We start from the raw sequence: 17,794 nt of genomic DNA on the forward strand, positions 1-17,794 counted from the left end.
CCACAGCTTGACAGAAATAGAGACTTGGGAATTTTTTCTAGATTTTGGGCTGTGTCTATTGTTTCTGGGAAGAGTTCCCATTTATGTAGGAGGATTTGGACCCTCACAGCAGGAGAATGTGTTTTTGTGGGAGAAAGACTTGTGTGTGAGTGTCTTATGACTTTTTGCGTGTCACCATGTGTTTGTACAGTAGTTTGTGTTGTGTGTGTAATTCACTGTGAGGTTCTGTGCACTCTGCCACCCTGTGCTGGAGGGGTGTTTGTCCAAACGGCGCCAATGTTTGCACAGTGCTGTCACGATGACTGGGCTGGCTGGCCCGGACACTGCTCATCTGAAATGCTGGACAGACCAAAGTGCTCTTAAAGCTCCATCTGAAGCTCTGCTTATCACAAGAAACATCTAACCAGAGGAAGAGCAGATAAGCAATGGAGGGCAAGGCCAAGAACATTACTTTATTCATCCAAATCTTTGATTGGAGGATGTGTTGCTAGGGGATTTTGAACATAATTTGTAATGGTGTTGTCTTATGGTGGTTATCTGTTTGACACATCGGTAAGATGAGGTGTTTTAGTTTGCATGATGCAGGCCTTTCTCGTGTGTGCATATGCATGTTCTAGTTGGACAGAAACATTATGATACACTGTGTTAGGAACTGATCTTTGGGAATGATCTTGCTTGCTTAAATGCATTATACCATCTTCTACTATCACTCTACCATCTGCTTAGTCTGAAAAAAGCAGAAGGTATAGATCAAGATAGTGCATTAATGACAGAAATGATTTGACACCATAAATGTTCAATTATTTTAGTTTATAGTTTGTAGTCTTTGCCAGTTTGAACTTGTCCTCTGTGGAAATGAGGGTAAGGGGGAGCCGCTCAGTGGGGTTTGACCAGGCTCAGGTGTCATAGACCTGCCATTTGCTTTCAGGCCATTAACTCAGAATAGGGATCAGTATGGTGCCACTCAGTGGGGATTGCTGTCCATAAGGCACTTTTTCACAGGCCATGATGGAGTACTCATTATTACAGCGTCATGGTTCATCTCATTGCCACAAGCCATTTTCTTCCACATATATTATTATAGGAAATTACCTGCTAAATTAACTCATCTTTGCATTTTTGTCTATATTACCTGTGCGCTCAGTCTAATGTGGATTTATGGATTAATATTTGTGTCATTTTTTATGTTTTAAACTAGTGTGATCTCCATTGGTGACAGTGTGATGACTAAATTCTGTTAAACATTTGTGTTTTTCTGAGGCTTAAGTTTAATATAAATTTTATACTTGTCATTGACATTTAGGTAAAGAGTATGTAGACTTATTATGCCCAACCATGACATTGTAAGTGAGCAAGAGGCTCCAAAGTGCTGTGATGACTCAGTGGTAATCTGTGATTGGCGACAGTGGCACTGGGGTTAATGTAGCGGAACCCTCTCTCCGCCTCCTGTGCCCCCTAACCCCCTCCCCCCTAGTGTGGTCCCATCCTCCCCACCGGCCCTCTGTCACGCTTGACTCACCAGGGGGTGACTTTTGAGTGACAGGTGGAAGGTGGATTGCGATTGGCTCCCACAGGAGAGTAGCTGTGGGTGTTTGAGTGCGGATAGCCAATGACGCAGTCTGAGCACACTTAGCTGAACAACAGCTCTCCAGTGGAGATGGAGAGTTTCCGTGTGTGAGTGTGTGTTATCTGACACAGAAGGAGAGAGTGAAAAACACAAGAAAAAGTACAAGGATATTATGACCAAATAAAATAAGACTCATGGGATTCTCTGAGGTGAGATGTGTGTTTCTAGATCTTCACTGCTCTTTTGTTGTTTAAAATGTTTTTGTGGGTTGCTGTGATCTAGTTGTGTTTTTTTTTTTCAGTTCAGGTCAGGAGAGGTGATGTTGAGGGATTTTGTTTTTAGGAGAGAGTACTTATGGGGTTTCAGTCAGCACGCAATGTGTTGGAACTGTTGGACAAGTTTTCCTTGGTGGACTTGAGGGCTTAAGTGTAGAAGAATAATTTTCGGCTTCTCTGTTTATGGATAAGCTTTTGTTTTTGAGCGTAATTTGTGACCAGATGTATGCAATTAATCTGAAGTAAATATGCTGAAAGGCTTTTCTTTCTGTGACCATAATGCGATTCTTTATTCTACTGCTTTAAGATTTCCTACTTAATTTCTCTTTTTTCCCCCCATGTTTCTTTTTGTAATGTCTCCATGTGTTTTCTCCTTCTGTCTCCTCACAGTCAACCACGGCTGCGAGAGCTGCCCGGGTGTGAGTGAGTGGCCTGGCTGGACCTCTTCTCCCTCCCGTCATCCCTCCATTAATCCTCCCCTCTACCCATCCCGTCTCCTGTCGTCTCGGGCACCATGCTGATTCAGTGGCTGGCCTGGTTGGCCCTGCTGTCCCTGGACTGGGCTCCAGGCAGCTGGGCCTTCACCACCACCAGGGCTCAGGGCCTGAGGGGTCGCATCCAGAGAGACCGCAGAAACATCCGGCCCAACATCATCCTCATCATGACTGACGACCAGGATGTTGAATTGGGTAAGGCTGGCACACTTCCTGGTCTTCCTGGAATTATGTGGGCCCTGTTTACTTTTCATTTGGGACCTAGTTTTTCCGTACTTTCCGTACAGATCTTTGTTACACAGTTTCTTGCATAGATTTCTGTGATTTTTCTAGTGTTCTGTCCATGCTCTTGTAATCAGTTTCTTTGTCTTTGTGGGTATTTGCATCAGGATTTATGTTGTCTTCCTCCATACATGAAATATTCAATAGAGGCCATAAGCCAGAGCTGAATGACCATCTGTCCTCTTAACTGCTGAATTCTAATTGTTTTACCACTCAGAGAATTCTGTAAGCCAAGGATAAGTAATTTAAATAGACTGATCACACAGCACTGATCTTTATACCTCGTCCTCCAGGTTCTCTACAGGTGATGAATAAAACCCGTAAAATCATGGAGGATGGAGGCACTACCTTCACCAATGCCTTTGTCACCACACCCATGTGCTGCCCGTCACGGTCCTCAATGTTGACGGGCAAGTACGTCCACAACCACAACACCTACACCAACAATGAAAACTGCTCCTCCCCTTCCTGGCAGGCTCAGCACGAGCCACGCTCATTCGCTGTCTACCTCAACAACACTGGCTACAGGACAGGTAGGTGAACATTAAATTCAGCCATCAGCATTAAAGGCCTTCTGTATGTTTACCAAAGAACTCTTAATGTAGTGCTGCTGGTGTTTCTCATTTTTATAGAAAAGCAGAATGTTTCTGATAATGATGGTTCACCTGTTTCACTTATGGCCAAGATACTGTCAGTCACTACAAGCTCAAGTCTCTTCTTGACCATCCTCCTATATTAACATTAGTAAGCTAGGCTCCACTGCCCTGCCTGCCTGTCTCCTCTGAGAAATGCAAACACGGTGAGCGTGCCAGGTCGCTGTAGTGTCTCATCAGACAGTGTCTGTGTGAGTGATGGGCAGGCGTTGGACTGGGCAGCTCAGTGGGGTCCTGTGGGCTGCAGCGTGGCCTGCGGTTTTCGAGCTGATGCGTTAGTCTGCAATTAGCCCTCTCTGGGACAGGCTGGCTTCCTGCCCAGCCTATCCGAGAATACAGTGCAGTGAAGCCAGGGAAAAAGAGATGAGGAAAAAAAAAAAATGTATTCGTCACATACACAGATAAAGTCACATAGACTCACAGAATTAAGCTTTTCACGGGAGCAAACATAACAAAGCATGCACTGAAGGCCTAAGACTACATATTAAAAGAAAACCTGCATATTGAAAGAAACCCCCTTTCTGTTTCTCCTTCTTTTCTGCAGCCTTCTTTGGCAAGTACCTCAATGAGTACAATGGCAGCTACATCCCACCTGGGTGGCGTGAATGGGTCGGATTGATCAAGAATTCCCGCTTCTATAATTACACTGTCTGTCGGAATGGTTACAAGGAGAAACACGGTGCCGATTATGCCAAGGTATGTGTTCCCATAATTTCTAAAAAAAAAAAAAAAAAAAAAAAAAAGGGACCATTAACTCAATCACTCATTTGTTTTCCCTTTATGACCCAGTATAAAGGCTTCACCTGACAAATTGCAGGTTCCAATACAGACAGTGAAACACTTCACTTATCACAGTGTTGTGATCCAGGTTGGCAGGAATTCTTATTCTAGAATTAAAGGGAATGAGCTGACTCGAGGTGGCGTCTCCTCTTTCTGTAGCATCCCTTTATTATGACGCACCTTAGCTCAACATTTAGACCCCATAAAATGGAAGTGTCTTTATGAGAAGCCAGTGTTGCCTGTGATAAATACCATCCTGCACTTGTTTTTGTCTCTCTATCTGTCTGCCCCTTTCTTCTTCTTTTTGTCTCGCTATGAAGTTTTGTAGAACGATTTTGTGCTATAATGTCACAATAAGAAGGAGGGGGAATTTCATCTTCCCCTGTGGTTACACTGTCTTTTTGCGGCTCTGGTTGGCATCGGTCATCAATCTTCCCCAAATGTTTTTATAAGAGCTGTCAGTTTGTTTTCGCAGCTCCATGCCAATATCTTCCCAGGTAGCGTCGTCCTGGGGACATGAGGAATCCATGAGGAGGGTTTATAGTTTGGATACATGTCAAGTTTGAAGATGGCCTGGCTGAACGATGGGCAAACAAATGTTTGGACTGCTGTTCCCCTGCCAACTTGGTCTGAGGTGTAAAATTACCCACAAGCTAAGGCCAAGGTGTTTACATGACATGGGCTTGGTCAGCAGATTGTGGTTGAAAACCAAATGGACGCATTATTTGCTATTTATTGCCAAAATCCATCAACCTGCTCTCACTAGGTCAACCACAACTCCTCTTTTTAGATTAACACAGGGTGAGAAGGTCATGGTATCCCACACAGAATGCAGCTGGCACACCAAGTCACTGTGATTAGATGAGGCACTTACCCAGTGATTTCATCCAATTAGATCCCATCTGATTTTCCATCTGCAGGAGGATGAGTTCATTGAGGTTAAAGCCTCTGTTAAAGCCCTTTTTGTGTGAGATTTAGCATGAGAATATGCTCCATACACTTTTTTTCTTCAAATTCCATGACGGAAGACAACTGTCATAGAGACATAAAGCAGCCTGCATTGCAAGCTTATAAACTCTGAGCCAAAACCCCCTGCTGCATTGACAGTCAAGCTATATAGATTGTATTAAAACTAAACATTTCTAAGTCTTAGGCTCTGTATTTAAATGGATGACTGTCATTGGGAAATTAAATCATGTGTGAATGAGTTTGTATCATGTGACTTCCACTTAGTAGTAATCGTCTCCAAACAGTTCTGGGAAAAGTGATACTCTTCACCTCCCTGACCGCTTTATAGCTGTTGGCCAGGCATTCCCCATGACACTGTCACTTCCTTCTGACCTGCCAGAGCCCTTAGCAGCAGTGGCTCAGATTTTGGAGAGCTGGCAACATGAAGAAAACAAGTATGGCAATGCTTTGCCATGTGCACGCAATCACCGGCCTCCATGGGCATGTGCAGCTGCCAGGCCAATAAAGCTGGCCTGGCTATAAAGCCTATTAATAGAGACAGGAAGAATCAGCCAAACCCACTTCTGACATTTCAGGGAAATCACCCTTTACCCTTTCATTCTCAGCCTGGCACTCCCTTCTGTTTGTTGTATGCCAGGCAACAAAAGTGGCATGCTAATACTACAGGTAGGATGGTTAATCTGGTGTTGGAAACTTGGCGAATGCTATTGTGATTCTAGTTCAGGGTGTGATCTACTGTTCAGACTGCGCCATGCCTGGAATAAAGGTTTTGATAAAATGTTGCGCTTGTGGATTGTTTGACGTGACAATTTCACATTTCCTGAGTTCAAGCTCTTTACAATAAGTTATTGTTTCATTCATTCAGTTGTCCCCTCCTTTCTCATGCCTCTAAAATTTGAAAAACAGAGCAGTCAGGATCTTTGGGATCTTGTGTTTTTCCTATCTCGTCATCGCTCTCTACAAACTCATTTTTACTGAGGCTTTTTTTCTTCTGAGGTCAGTGTGTCTGATTTGTGTGTTTCCTTATTTCCCAGAGTGAATTGGTAAGAAGAAAAGAATAAAGATATTGAGGGAAAAGGGATGAAATAAAATGAAGCAAAACAGGAGAACGAGAATGGATAGGCCGGAGAGGAGTAGAGGGTGGGAGCTGTCATAACAACATACCATTTGAGAGCGCCAGGCTCCTCTCACCGTCAAGTGGTGTCACATTCAATAGTGCAGAGATTCATTGATGAGGCAACAGCCCATGTACTGAATACACATACACACACAGACTCAAGCACGCACACCCGCATTTACACACACACCGGCAGGCTGCCAGCTGTTGACTCGACAGATTGGTACTGTAGTGTACTCAATGGCCCCAGTTCATATCCCCACTGGCCCCTCTCCATTTATTTGAAAATGACTGGACGAGGGGAAAGCAACATGTCATGGTGATTGGACTGCGAATGAGTTTTATCAAAGCTCGTGTTGTTTTGCATTTTTCCCCAGTTCCAACTTCACTTTTAGCTTTCTCTAGAGGTGATTTTAGCCCTGCAGTGTTTATTAATGGCCGTGGTTTTTGGGTTTTTGCTCTCCTTTTCAGGACTATTTCACAGATCTGATCACCAACGACAGCATCAACTTTTTCCGCATGTCCAAGAAGATATATCCTCACCGTCCCGTGATGATGGTTATCAGTCACGCTGCCCCTCATGGCCCAGAAGACTCAGCACCTCAGTATGCCGAGCACTTCCCGAATGCCTCTCAGCACATGTAAGTTACATTCAGGCTTACAACCACTCAAACACATAAGCACCAGGTTACCTACGTACGATGTGAAACCCTGGAAACAAAAATGACAAATGAAGATTTAGGGTCCATATTTAGAAATGATATAGGCAGACATGCTGGTAGCTTTCATCTGCTGCAATATGGAATTTTTTCTTGTTAACATCCAATTTGAGTTTTTATGATTTGGTGTACCTAACATTATTACAGTACGCACGCCCCTCAATCCCCAGTGATGACAGGTTGCCGAGAAGCTGCTGGGGCCAATGACTCCGCAAGCATGAAATCAAAATGATTTATCATCCAAAAATAGCTGGGGCACATACCGTGGAGAAGATCAGGGATGGCTTTTTTTTTTTTTTTTTAACAGAGCACTGCGCTCATGCCAAGACCACATTGGCCTCCCACAACTCTCATCGCTGAGTTGAGGCAGCGTTGCAATATGCTGGGTCGTTCCATGGCAACGTGCCTTGCCATCTCTTGGTTGGTAGGCCCTCCAACAGGCTCCCAGGGTGCACTACTCCACAGGGTTGGGGGGGAGAGGAATGGTGTTTAAGAGAAACAGGCAGAGGGTTCAAGGCAGCTCTTTCTTGCTGTGCTCAGTGTGTTTCCCACTTCCTTCCACTCACTTTCTACCACACTTCACATTCCCCGCTGTCTGTTTGCTCTACCTCTTTATCACCATATCTGTATATCTCTGTTTCTGTCTGTCTCTTTATCTCTCCCCCTGTGTCTCCCAGTGTCTTGTCTCGTCTTCCCATCACTGCTGGCTCTGCTCACCCCTCCCGTCCCCTCCCGTGTAATTCACAGAGGACTTCCTGACCCTGTCCATATCAATCAGTAGTTTTTCTCTGCGGCTCCTGGGACGAGAAGAATGCATTGTGTGTGTTGGAACACCCTTTGTGACATTATTAATTTATTTTTAGCCCGAGTCTGTGGGTGAAGGGGGTGGAGCTGGGGCCCCGGGGTGACTAAAGGGGGTTGCCCCAGTGATTGTGTGTAAGTGCAATGTGTGTAGAATATGTGGCATCGTTACTGTGGTAGCACAGGTGGTTGACATGGAGTGTTGGCTGGCATGGGTGTTTGTTTGGGTGTTTGTTGTCAGCACACTTCCATAACAGATTTGGAAAAAAGCGTTTTTTTTTCCCACCAGCAGATGTTGTGGAACAAGTTCTTTTATACATATGATTATGTTTTTGACATCGTTCCATTTGGACTTTGAGTTGGTTCAGTGAGGTTTGGTATCCATTAATGGAAAGAATTGACTACAGCTTTATTTTGGTCAGACACTTTCATCTTTGCAGCAGATGCCATATACAAGCTAATGTGTAATGCACAGAGTTGGGAAGAGACAGCGTGGCAGTAAAGGAGGAGCCGCCTCATAAATCAAATGAGCGTCTGTACTTTTGACAGCAACAATAGCAGGGGAGGGTTTGATGTTAATGTCATTAACATTCCTCACTGTAGGTGTTTTTACGCTGTCTCTTAGATGTAAGCCCAGCTCCTGACTTATTTTAAACACTATAGATGTGCTGCGGTTTCTCAATGGCATGTCTCCCTAAAGCAGAGAGTGAATGGAAGCTATTCTGGTAGTAGCTCAACAAGTTGCTTCTGGGAATGTCACTAATCCTCATGCAGGATGTGTCTAAGTTTTGTAAGGTCAGGACACATTCTGGGGGTGAAGAGCGGGGCTCAGGGCTTCTGTAATACAGGGCTAATACCACAAATACTGACCTATATGTGACAGGTGGCAGGTGTGACCTCTCCTATGGACTGGCTTCATTCCACTGACCTCTGCATTCCTGATTCCCTTGTGCCCAGGGCCCCATACCTTGGTGGCCCATTGCCCAGAGACGGGTCCCTTTGTGGGGCTTATTAGACCGCCTGGCTAGGTGGGTGAAGAGTTCACCCTTCTCACAAAGCAGGCCTGAGGAAACAAGGGCAGAAGGCAGCTTACTCAGTCAGAGCAAAGCAGCTCCCATAGCAGGTCTTCATTAAGTAAGTCTTGATACTTTTTCCAGCAGCTGATTATTCAGGAGTTGAACCTGTTCTGCCCTTACAGTTTGTAGTTGTGTAGTTTTATAGTTTGTTTTAGGAGGGAATTACTTATGGCAGAAGGGAAATGATTGGTTATTGCCACATTACATCCCAAATCGACCAACGACCAAGATTCTGGGGCTTTCTGCATACATGCTTACAGTATATTATTCATGTACTGTTTTGCTTTGAACAGCAGAAACTTTGCTGGCACAATGTCAGCTTCGTACAGTAGTCTATGGTATACCGCCCTCCTTTACAGTTCATACCACAGACAGGTGAACAGCTTCTCTCAGCTATAACTCCACAAACAAAACTGCTGCACCCTCCCTCTTGCTGTTTATCCTCTCTTGTTATTCCCCCATTTTAAATGACCATGACTTATTGAGTTTTTGGTCCAGAAGTTGTTGCAAACTTGACTTTGGGGCCTATTATTTTCTTAAGCATGTGCCAACCCTCAAATGACTTGTCTGTGCCAAGTGCGCAGTGGAGCAATGAGACTCTCGTCTCTGTGTGAGGGGAGAGATGGTCGGAGAGAGGTGTGGAAAAACAGCGAAGGTGCTGGCTGCTGAGTATTAAGACATTTCCTTCAACAAACAGACTAAGTATTGATGCGTGTCAAACGCAATGGACAACTGTGACACCTGTTACTGAGCAGGAGTTTGTGAAAAGTAGCAGACAGGTGTTTTTTGGCGTAGTAAAAGGGCTCTTCGTAACTGTTCCGTGCTCTGATACCTTGCATGTAGACAGAAGTCCATAAAGATTTTTCTTACTTCTGTGTGCCTTCATTGGGCACACAGTATACATGTATGTTCCATCAAACCCAAATACAGGAGTTTTTTTTTTTTTTTTTTTTTTTTAACATGCCTGTGTTTTCTCTCCCTCCCTTGTGCTCTCCTAGCACTCCCAGCTACAACTATGCCCCAAATATGGACAAACACTGGATCATGCAGTACACAGGCCCCATGAGACCCATCCACATGGAGTTCACAAACTTCCTCCACCGGAAAAGGCTGCAGACACTCATGTCTGTGGATGACTCCGTGCAGAAGGTAACTTCTGTATAGTTATTTGATTTTTTTTTTTAAGGACTTTATAAGTCTCCTGCTCTGTGACATGTTGCTATTTCTAATATTTGTTTTTTCCACTTTGCATCTTTTCATTGCCACATACTTTACCCAGGTTTATGATATGCTCGAGGAAACTGGAGAGCTGGACAACACTTACATTATCTATACAGCGGACCATGGATACCACATCGGTCAGTTTGGGTTGGTCAAGGGAAAGTCAATGCCTTATGACTTTGACATCCGTGTGCCATTCTTCCTGCGGGGACCTAATGTGGAGCCAGGGGCAGTGTAAGTACATGTGACCATGACCATGTACTGTAACAACTAAAAGTCAGGAACGTACTGGACTGACCCTTACTGGACTTGATATTCTTTCTCTCTGTTCCTGAAATTGTATCTTCATTTGCTCATGTTTCTTACACTTTGTATTTATTTCAGATGATTAAGTAAACTTAATGTTGCATTTACTTCTTCAGAAACCCTCATCTCGTGCTGAACATTGACCTAGCTCCCACGATTCTCCACATTGCTGGGTTGGACACCCCTCCAGACATGGATGGAAAGTCCATCCTTAAGCTGCTGGAACAGGAAAGGACTGGCAATAGGTCTGTAAGGATCCGTCACACCATGCTGTAATGGATATTATTTACAGTAATTGCACAGTGTGCATGATATGTGCAACAGTTCTGTTCATTGGCCGTTATTATTGAGCAAATGCAAATTTCCATAGCCAAAATGATTGCTTTCGCTCCAGCTGCGTACAAAGTGGGTTCAGGGCAATTTGGCGAATTTTCCTTGGCATAGGGTCTTTGGCTGGGAGTCACTGAGGTTCATCGCATGAAATTTCCCGTTTCCCGAGTTTGTTTGCAAGTTGAGTCATTTGTTTCTACAGTAAACCCATTGTACAAACAGTGTCCGATATGCATGCAAAATCATTGTTCTTTACTCTAGGCACAGAGTCTTAAAAAGGCACAGGCAGGTATTGTCAATATATCTGCATAAAAGAGAAAAAAAAAAATCAAATCAGTCACATTGGAAAACATTTCCAGAGAAACAGAAAGAACTGGGACAATCCATTTAATGGAAAGGGCATTTACACCATTCCCTTGAACCCACAAGGTCTTGAGCACACTGTGATCAACTTCCATAATAGTGACTAGCTGCGTGCCCGTTATAATGCAGCTGATGGTGAGTGCATAGGCCATATGAATTTTTTAAACTTTGTGCGTTTTGTTTTCCCAGATTCAAACCCAACCGGAAACCCAAAGTCTGGAGGGACACATTCCTGGTGGAGCGAGGGTAAACTGGAGTTCTTTATTCCCTTTCCACACCACAGGCACATCCATGTCATTGCAGAGCATTGTGTGTCACACAAACCTGACAAAACATTTCAGTGAACCCGAAATGTGCAACGCTCAACGCGCGTTCCCTCTTCCAGCAACACAGCCGCTTTTTCCCAGTTATTTGTTATCTGACAGACATCTCCTGACCACAGTCGACTTGGAAAGCAGTGACGGTGGAAGGGGTTGAAATATTCTAAGTTGTTTGGTAAAGCTATAAGCGGCTGGCAAATTATGACAGTTCACGCAAGAGGCGCTGACACATGTGTAACCAGGTCATTTGCTCATTTACAAGAAAAACAAGCAGAGTCTTTGTCTTCTGAAGGGGGCCTTGCATATATTGGGCACATGATCGGGGTCCTAAACCTGACTAAGCCTGCTGTTCGTGCACTGGCGGAGACAGACGGAAGATACATTTCAGTAACATGGTAGAGCTAGACACACACAAAATAAACAAAGGCTAGCCAGGCTCAGTATGATGTTACCTGAGGAATGGCTGGAAGGCTCACACTCAATCCACTCACAGGACATGTCACCAGCCCTCCCAGTGTGGAATGCAGCAGCCACGCTACAGCCAACGCTTGACTCTTTCCCAAAGACTTTTTTTTTCCCCCCTGTGTTGTGCACGCTATCACATACAGTATACGCTCTCTCACAAACCCTGTCAGTTCTTTATTTAACCTCTCCTCTGCCGCCAGATATATATTGCAGAAAATGATACCTCCAACCTGACAGCCTGCTTTTGTTCACTGAACATGTTAAGCTGTGCTAATGCCATGGGTATACTGACAGAAACCTGACAACTTGGAGAGAAATAATCCCATCAGGCTTGTTTTCGCATGATACAGGTGCCTAAGGAAAAAAAAAAAGGTTAAAATTAAATAAGAAAGCAGAAAGACATAGAGACATTGGTAGGAAGATGAAAGGCAAGAGAACATTAATACTGGCTGAGACCAGATTATGCTGGCAGCATGTGTAATGATACTGTATATTACAGTATGTCAGGTTCTCCCATACAGCTGCTGTTTTTCCCCACTGTCATTTCCTCACAATCCCTATTATTTTTTTTCTCCCAAATCGCTGCCTCGGCCCTCCCATCTCCATTCCACTTATTTGCTCATTTGCCAGTAACTGTGTCAACATCTGCAGACATGTATCCAAGAGCGCAAAAGAAAAGAGCCAGTTAGCTCTGCTTCCGCACATGCAGATCAGTCTCCTGCTGGCGTATGTTTGTGTGACAGAAGAACTCGCTGGTTCCTGGACCGCTGTGTATGAAATGAAAAGAGTGTGACCTTTGACCTCTTGAGGCTTTAGCTCTTTTAATCCATTCCGCCATTAATCCTCACTGTTTATAAGGGCTGTCGGCTTGTGCGCTTGTCTCTAAATGCTGAGATTAGCCTCCACAGACCTTTCACTCTGTTACTCAGGCACAGATGTAGCAGCACACACACACAGTAGCTAATGTTTTTTGGTACAGTTCTCTCACTGGTCATGTCATATGATCTATGATTCAATATCCTCACATGACCTCGCAGTACTGTACCTCTGAGCTTGTGAAATGCTGAGTGACAGCTGGGACTGACTCTGCTGTTTGAGAGTCTAATCATCTACGTAACGCAGCCATCAGGGACTGACATCAACAGCAACTGTTAGCTCTTTAATCACCCGTGGTTAAAGGCTAGAGACTACTGCCAGGCTAGTGTGTGAACATTGGCTGTTCTCCCCTGGAACAGTGTGGCAGACAGGAATTGGACAAGACAACGGCCCCGCTCTTGAAGGGGACGCGTTGTTCTTCGCTACGTTGTCGTCGTCATTCTGTCTGTGGGTCATGAGCAGCCAGGCCATGTTGGCAGAGAGGTGGGGATACAGCAGGGGATAAGGGGGTTGGCACGGCCTTAGCAGAGGCTCGGCCAGTCCTTGCGGTGGTGGCAGAGGAGAAGGAGGCAGGGCAGCTGAACGTGATGCCAAACTGAGGTCAAATAGCTTGGAGCTGAGTTCCCTGCCCAGACCCTCTGGCACACAGAGATGCTACATAACTTATCCATTCACTGGCTGTGACCATGAGAAGCACACAGGGCTGTGACAGAGAGTAAAATAAAAAAAAACAATAGGAAACACTATTAAAGTGAATAAAACTTTAATTCAGCTCGATTTAATTCAGTAATTCTCTAACAGTTTAAAAGCATATTAACTCCCTGAATAAGCCTGTTGGTTGATAATGATTTCCTCCTCACTCTTTTAACTTGTGTTGTACAGAAAGATCCTGAGGAAGAAGGATGATTCAGTGAACACTCAGCACACCAACAGCCTGCCTAAGTACAAGAAGGTCAAAGAGACTTGCCAGCAAGCCGAATTCCAGACACCCTGCGAACAGCCTGGACAGGTAAAACAAACACACCCATGTGCACACAAGAAAGCTTATTTCTGCAGTGCTTTGTGAATAGAAATAAGTCTCCTAACAGTTATTGAGTACCACTCTTGAAGTGACCTCCGTGCTGCCTCATGTGAAATAGTCATGTACAGTACATCAGTTGGTTCATAATTGGACCCCTTTTCACTGCTTTGTGGTGCATAAATTTGTTGGTACTTCCCTTTCATCTGTGTCCATTAATTTTCTGGCAGACCAGCACCTAAGTGGTACAGTATGTGGCCTTGGAACAGACAGACCAGAACAATACAAATTGTTACAAGTTTCAGGTAGCATTAAATGACAGGCAGAGTTTCTGTGGGGCTCTCTAATGCAACCCAGATCCAGTTTATGGCCACATAAATGTGTGTTTGTAACAATCAGTTATTAAAGACAGTGATGGAGCTATTCTAGTTGAACTCAGCAGTGTGTGTTGTTTTGTGTGTATGCATGTGAGACTATGGGACACCACACTGTGTCTTCTTTTAGCTGTAATCATTTACAGTATACGTCATAATATGTGGCTGCATAGCATGAAGGATAAGATTTGGTCATAAATGGCTCGTCTGGCATGATTTAACATGGCCTCCCAGCAAGCAGCCTTAAAGTCAGTGCAGTGTTTCCTACACAATTACAGGGGGGAATGGTGCTCACGCACAGGAGGCAGATGCTTGATTCCCCCCTCTTCATTTTATCCAACTCTCTCTTATGCAAACTCTTCTTCTGTTGCTTACAAACAAGAAACAAAAAAGTAAATGAAAAGTGTGGATCAATATCAGGGTTTATTTTATTAGCTACATATTTTTATGCCATTACATGTCATCTCCTGTCTGTCGCAGAAGAAAATCTTGGCTCACACTGAACCACAGCATTGAAGTAGTTAGGGGTCTTCAACAAGGACATCAAACCTCCGTCTTGAACCTGATTTAACTTGGAATGAGAGATGTTTTGTTTTTGAAAAGCCTTAAAAGTTTATTCCCTTTGAATATGACCACATTGTCTGGGTTCAGACAGACCAGATTCTTTCACCGCCTCTGTTGTGTTTTTGTCACGAAGTTGTTGCGGTCTTTTGGAAATCGATCATGTGATAACGGTATGGGTTTGTTTGTAGGGTTTGTGGGTACGCCAGATTTACTCACCAGGGACATGGAGCAACCTCTGTTACTGCAGGGTTTTGGGGGTACATGACAGTGAGAGTGACTTGCGGTTCCACTTACCACTTGTGTTTCAGCTTGCATGGTCATCCATGTCTTCTCCTGACTGACCACTCCTCTCCTCCTCCTCCTCAGTTTCCAATGCATCTATGCTGTCCTGCTGCTGCAGTGTTACTGTAGCGCCTTAAAAGCACTCACAGGAGGAAGGGGGGAAGGGATAGGGAGATGGATAAAGAAAGACAGAGATTGTTTTCATCCTTGAGTGACAATACATCTCTCTCTCTCTCTCCCTTGTGTCTTGTATAATGCTGACAGCTCTGTTGGGCCCATAAGCTCTTCATCACTATATGAGCCTTCCAAAAGAAACCTGATTTGCCTTGTGGCCCTTTGTTTAGACGCTCATTCCCACACTCACCCCTGATCATCTGTACTGAGCTTTGCAGATGTGTCTTTTCCATTTATGTAAGACCTAACCAGCGGCACTACTCACAGCAATTTAGCCTCGACTTTCTTCTCCTGGTGGGAACGGGTGTTTAGAAAGACAGAGGATGTAGGCAAGTGCGTGGATGTGTACTTACACAATTTCGCCGGTGACGCACTTGGCTCAGACATACCCAGTGTGAGAGTGTTAGGGGTTTCCACTTTGTTTTCTAGACACCAGACAGACCCAATTTATCTCATGTGGTCATTTTGGTTTATCTTTCCTGCTGCTTTTGGATGCCATTCTTTCCCACAGGCTGAGATTTGCCTGATATGCCTTTTAGAAGCATGTGTTTCTCAAGGTGTTTTTCTAAAATCACAACAAAACCAGACGCTTTGTCATGAAATCTGAGATCACGTTTTTCATATTGTTCACAACTATAGCGCTATGCCAGAAAATCTGTTCATTGCTAAAGCAACATATGGGAAGTTCTTAAAAGGAATCAGATCAGGGACACTTGGTTTTAATTTTTTCGAGAATCTGCAGAGAAAATCATTTGAGGGAATGTTTTTTTTTCCTCCTCGTTCATTCCTGCTTTGGTTTTTGCGCGCAGAAATGGCACTGCGTGGAGGAGATCACGGGGAAGTGGAGGATACAGAAGTGTAAAGGTGGTTCGAAAGAGGGCTCCAGGAAAAGGGCCCGCAGCCTGAAGCCCCGTGGCAGTTATGACAGAGAGAGAGGCTGTGACTGCGGGGACGCTCTCTTCAAACCCTCCAGAGCGGAACGCCGCTCCCACCGTCAGTTCTCTTCCTCATCTGGCCAGCGTAAGTACATGTGGACAAAGGATGTAAATATGTGTTGAAATAAGAATATGCAGTTAGCTGAGGTTTGGATACAAAGGTGTATAGGATTGTTTTAGTTCAAGGGTAGAGCATCTTGGTATGGGACACACTGCTTCAATCAGCATTCAGCATTTTTTTTTTCTTAACTTCTAACAGTGTATTGATGTCTGTGTCAATACCAGTTGGAGAAAAATAAGTCTGTAAAGGCTTAAGGCTCCCTGTAATGGATTATTTATACTCTAAAGGGAGACAGATGCACGGAAAAAGCAAACATCCTGCAGCAAGTCCTGGAATTTATTCTGAGGATGTTGCCGTGTGTGTCTGTGCTGGGGTTGTGGTTTGATGCCCTCTAGTGTAGCTTGGAAAAGGTGCAGCTGAAGAACGAATATCTAAAAATGCTTTTAGATGTCCTCAAGAAATGGAAAACTAAATTGAAGTGTTATCGCCAATCAAATAAGTTTACTAACTTAGTAAAATTCAAGTATAAAAACATGACTTGACTCAAATTTTTTTTTTGTTTTTGTTTTGTTTTTTAATAGGTTATCGACCACGATTTGTCCATACCCGGCCTACCAGGTCTCTGTCTGTTGAGTTTGAAGGTCAGATATACGACATTGACCTCCAAGCAGATGATCAGTCAGCTGTCCGCCGCCGCGTCATCTCAAAGCGTCATTACAACCAAGACGGCTCAGAGTTTGACCTGGGGACAGATGACGGTTCAGAGGAAATGCTGGCAGATGATACAAACGCTGTGGGATACCCAAACTCGGTGAAAGTTACCCACAAGTAAGAAATCAGTCTCCACTCAGTCTTCAGATCTAATTATATGTCAGAAGGGAAGTGTGTAACGTTTTTTTTGCGTCTTTTCCAGATGTTATATTTTGATGAATGACAGTGTTCATTGTGAGAGAGAAATCTACCAGTCCTCCAGAGCCTGGAAAGACCACAAGAGCTACGTGGACCAGGAGGTGAGTGCGCAAAGCTCAGGTTGTCACTTTCACAGCACGTGTCGAGGTTACTCTTTTTGTCAGAGGTCAAGGATTTGTCATAATTTATTGCATTTTTGTTTCCTCCCCAGATTGAAGCACTTCAAGACAAAATCAAAAACCTCCGGGAAGTGAGAGGCCACCTCAAGAGGACACGGCCAGACGAGTGTGACTGCGGAAAGAAGAGGTTAGCCATTTACATTTTGCCTCAAAAATACTCTCGCTTCTCTTCTTCTCTCTTTAATGTTATTTCCATATGGAATGCAAGTTATTTAAAGTTTATTAAAGGCCTCAGGCCAAACCCTGTTGGAGTTCACGGATAAAAAAGTTTTCTTCTACAGTCCTTAGTCTCTGTCTCTGTTTATAAAACCAGCTATTATAGCAATGGAGACAGAAACAAGGCAGAGAGATTGAAGAGCAGGAATGATCAGCTCCATCCGTTTAAGTGAGTTTCTCTTCCCCTTTAATTGTCCATTTGCCCCATTAAGTGTCACCCCTTTCCTCATAATTTACTGACCATGAAATCTGCAACTAAGTGTGTACATATTGTGTTTTACGATGCTGGATGTCTGCATGATCCCTGCATGTCAGGCCTAAACATGTGACCTTCTCACTAAAGCTCACCATCATTTAGATGACCAGTCCATCATGTGTGTGCTGTGATGTGTTTCTGTCATCTAGAGATTTTTTCATTGAGTGTTTAGTCTCTGAATGGGGATTAAATGACAAAGCAGATATACGGCC

At 44.1% G+C, this 17,794-nt stretch overlaps 1 protein-coding gene across 3 annotated transcripts in view; it reads left to right on the plus strand.

Moving 5' to 3' along the window:
• Positions 1 to 17,794, plus strand: part of sulf1 (sulfatase 1) — a 35,818-nt gene that overhangs the window by 11,068 nt on the left and 6,956 nt on the right. For 2 of the 3 annotated variants that reach the window (XM_041065359.1, XM_041065361.1), the window contains exons 2-15: positions 2,233 to 2,531; positions 2,912 to 3,151; positions 3,816 to 3,967; positions 6,609 to 6,778; positions 9,732 to 9,882; positions 10,013 to 10,188; positions 10,377 to 10,505; positions 11,143 to 11,199; positions 13,497 to 13,623; positions 15,836 to 16,046; positions 16,604 to 16,850; positions 16,936 to 17,032; positions 17,143 to 17,237; positions 17,424 to 17,495. In XM_041065359.1, coding sequence (XP_040921293.1) covers positions 2,357 to 2,531; positions 2,912 to 3,151; positions 3,816 to 3,967; positions 6,609 to 6,778; positions 9,732 to 9,882; positions 10,013 to 10,188; positions 10,377 to 10,505; positions 11,143 to 11,199; positions 13,497 to 13,623; positions 15,836 to 16,046; positions 16,604 to 16,850; positions 16,936 to 17,032; positions 17,143 to 17,237; positions 17,424 to 17,495 — 2,099 coding nt within the window. In that variant the 5' untranslated portion in view covers positions 2,233 to 2,356. The remainder of the gene's footprint in view (positions 1 to 2,232; positions 2,532 to 2,911; positions 3,152 to 3,815; positions 3,968 to 6,608; positions 6,779 to 9,731; positions 9,883 to 10,012; positions 10,189 to 10,376; positions 10,506 to 11,142; positions 11,200 to 13,496; positions 13,624 to 15,835; positions 16,047 to 16,603; positions 16,851 to 16,935; positions 17,033 to 17,142; positions 17,238 to 17,423; positions 17,496 to 17,794) is intronic. The other variant, XM_041065360.1, reaches the window with a different exon arrangement.

This window comes from Toxotes jaculatrix, chromosome 20 (genome assembly GCF_017976425.1).
Source record: "Toxotes jaculatrix isolate fToxJac2 chromosome 20, fToxJac2.pri, whole genome shotgun sequence".
NCBI lineage: Eukaryota > Metazoa > Chordata > Actinopteri > Toxotidae > Toxotes > Toxotes jaculatrix.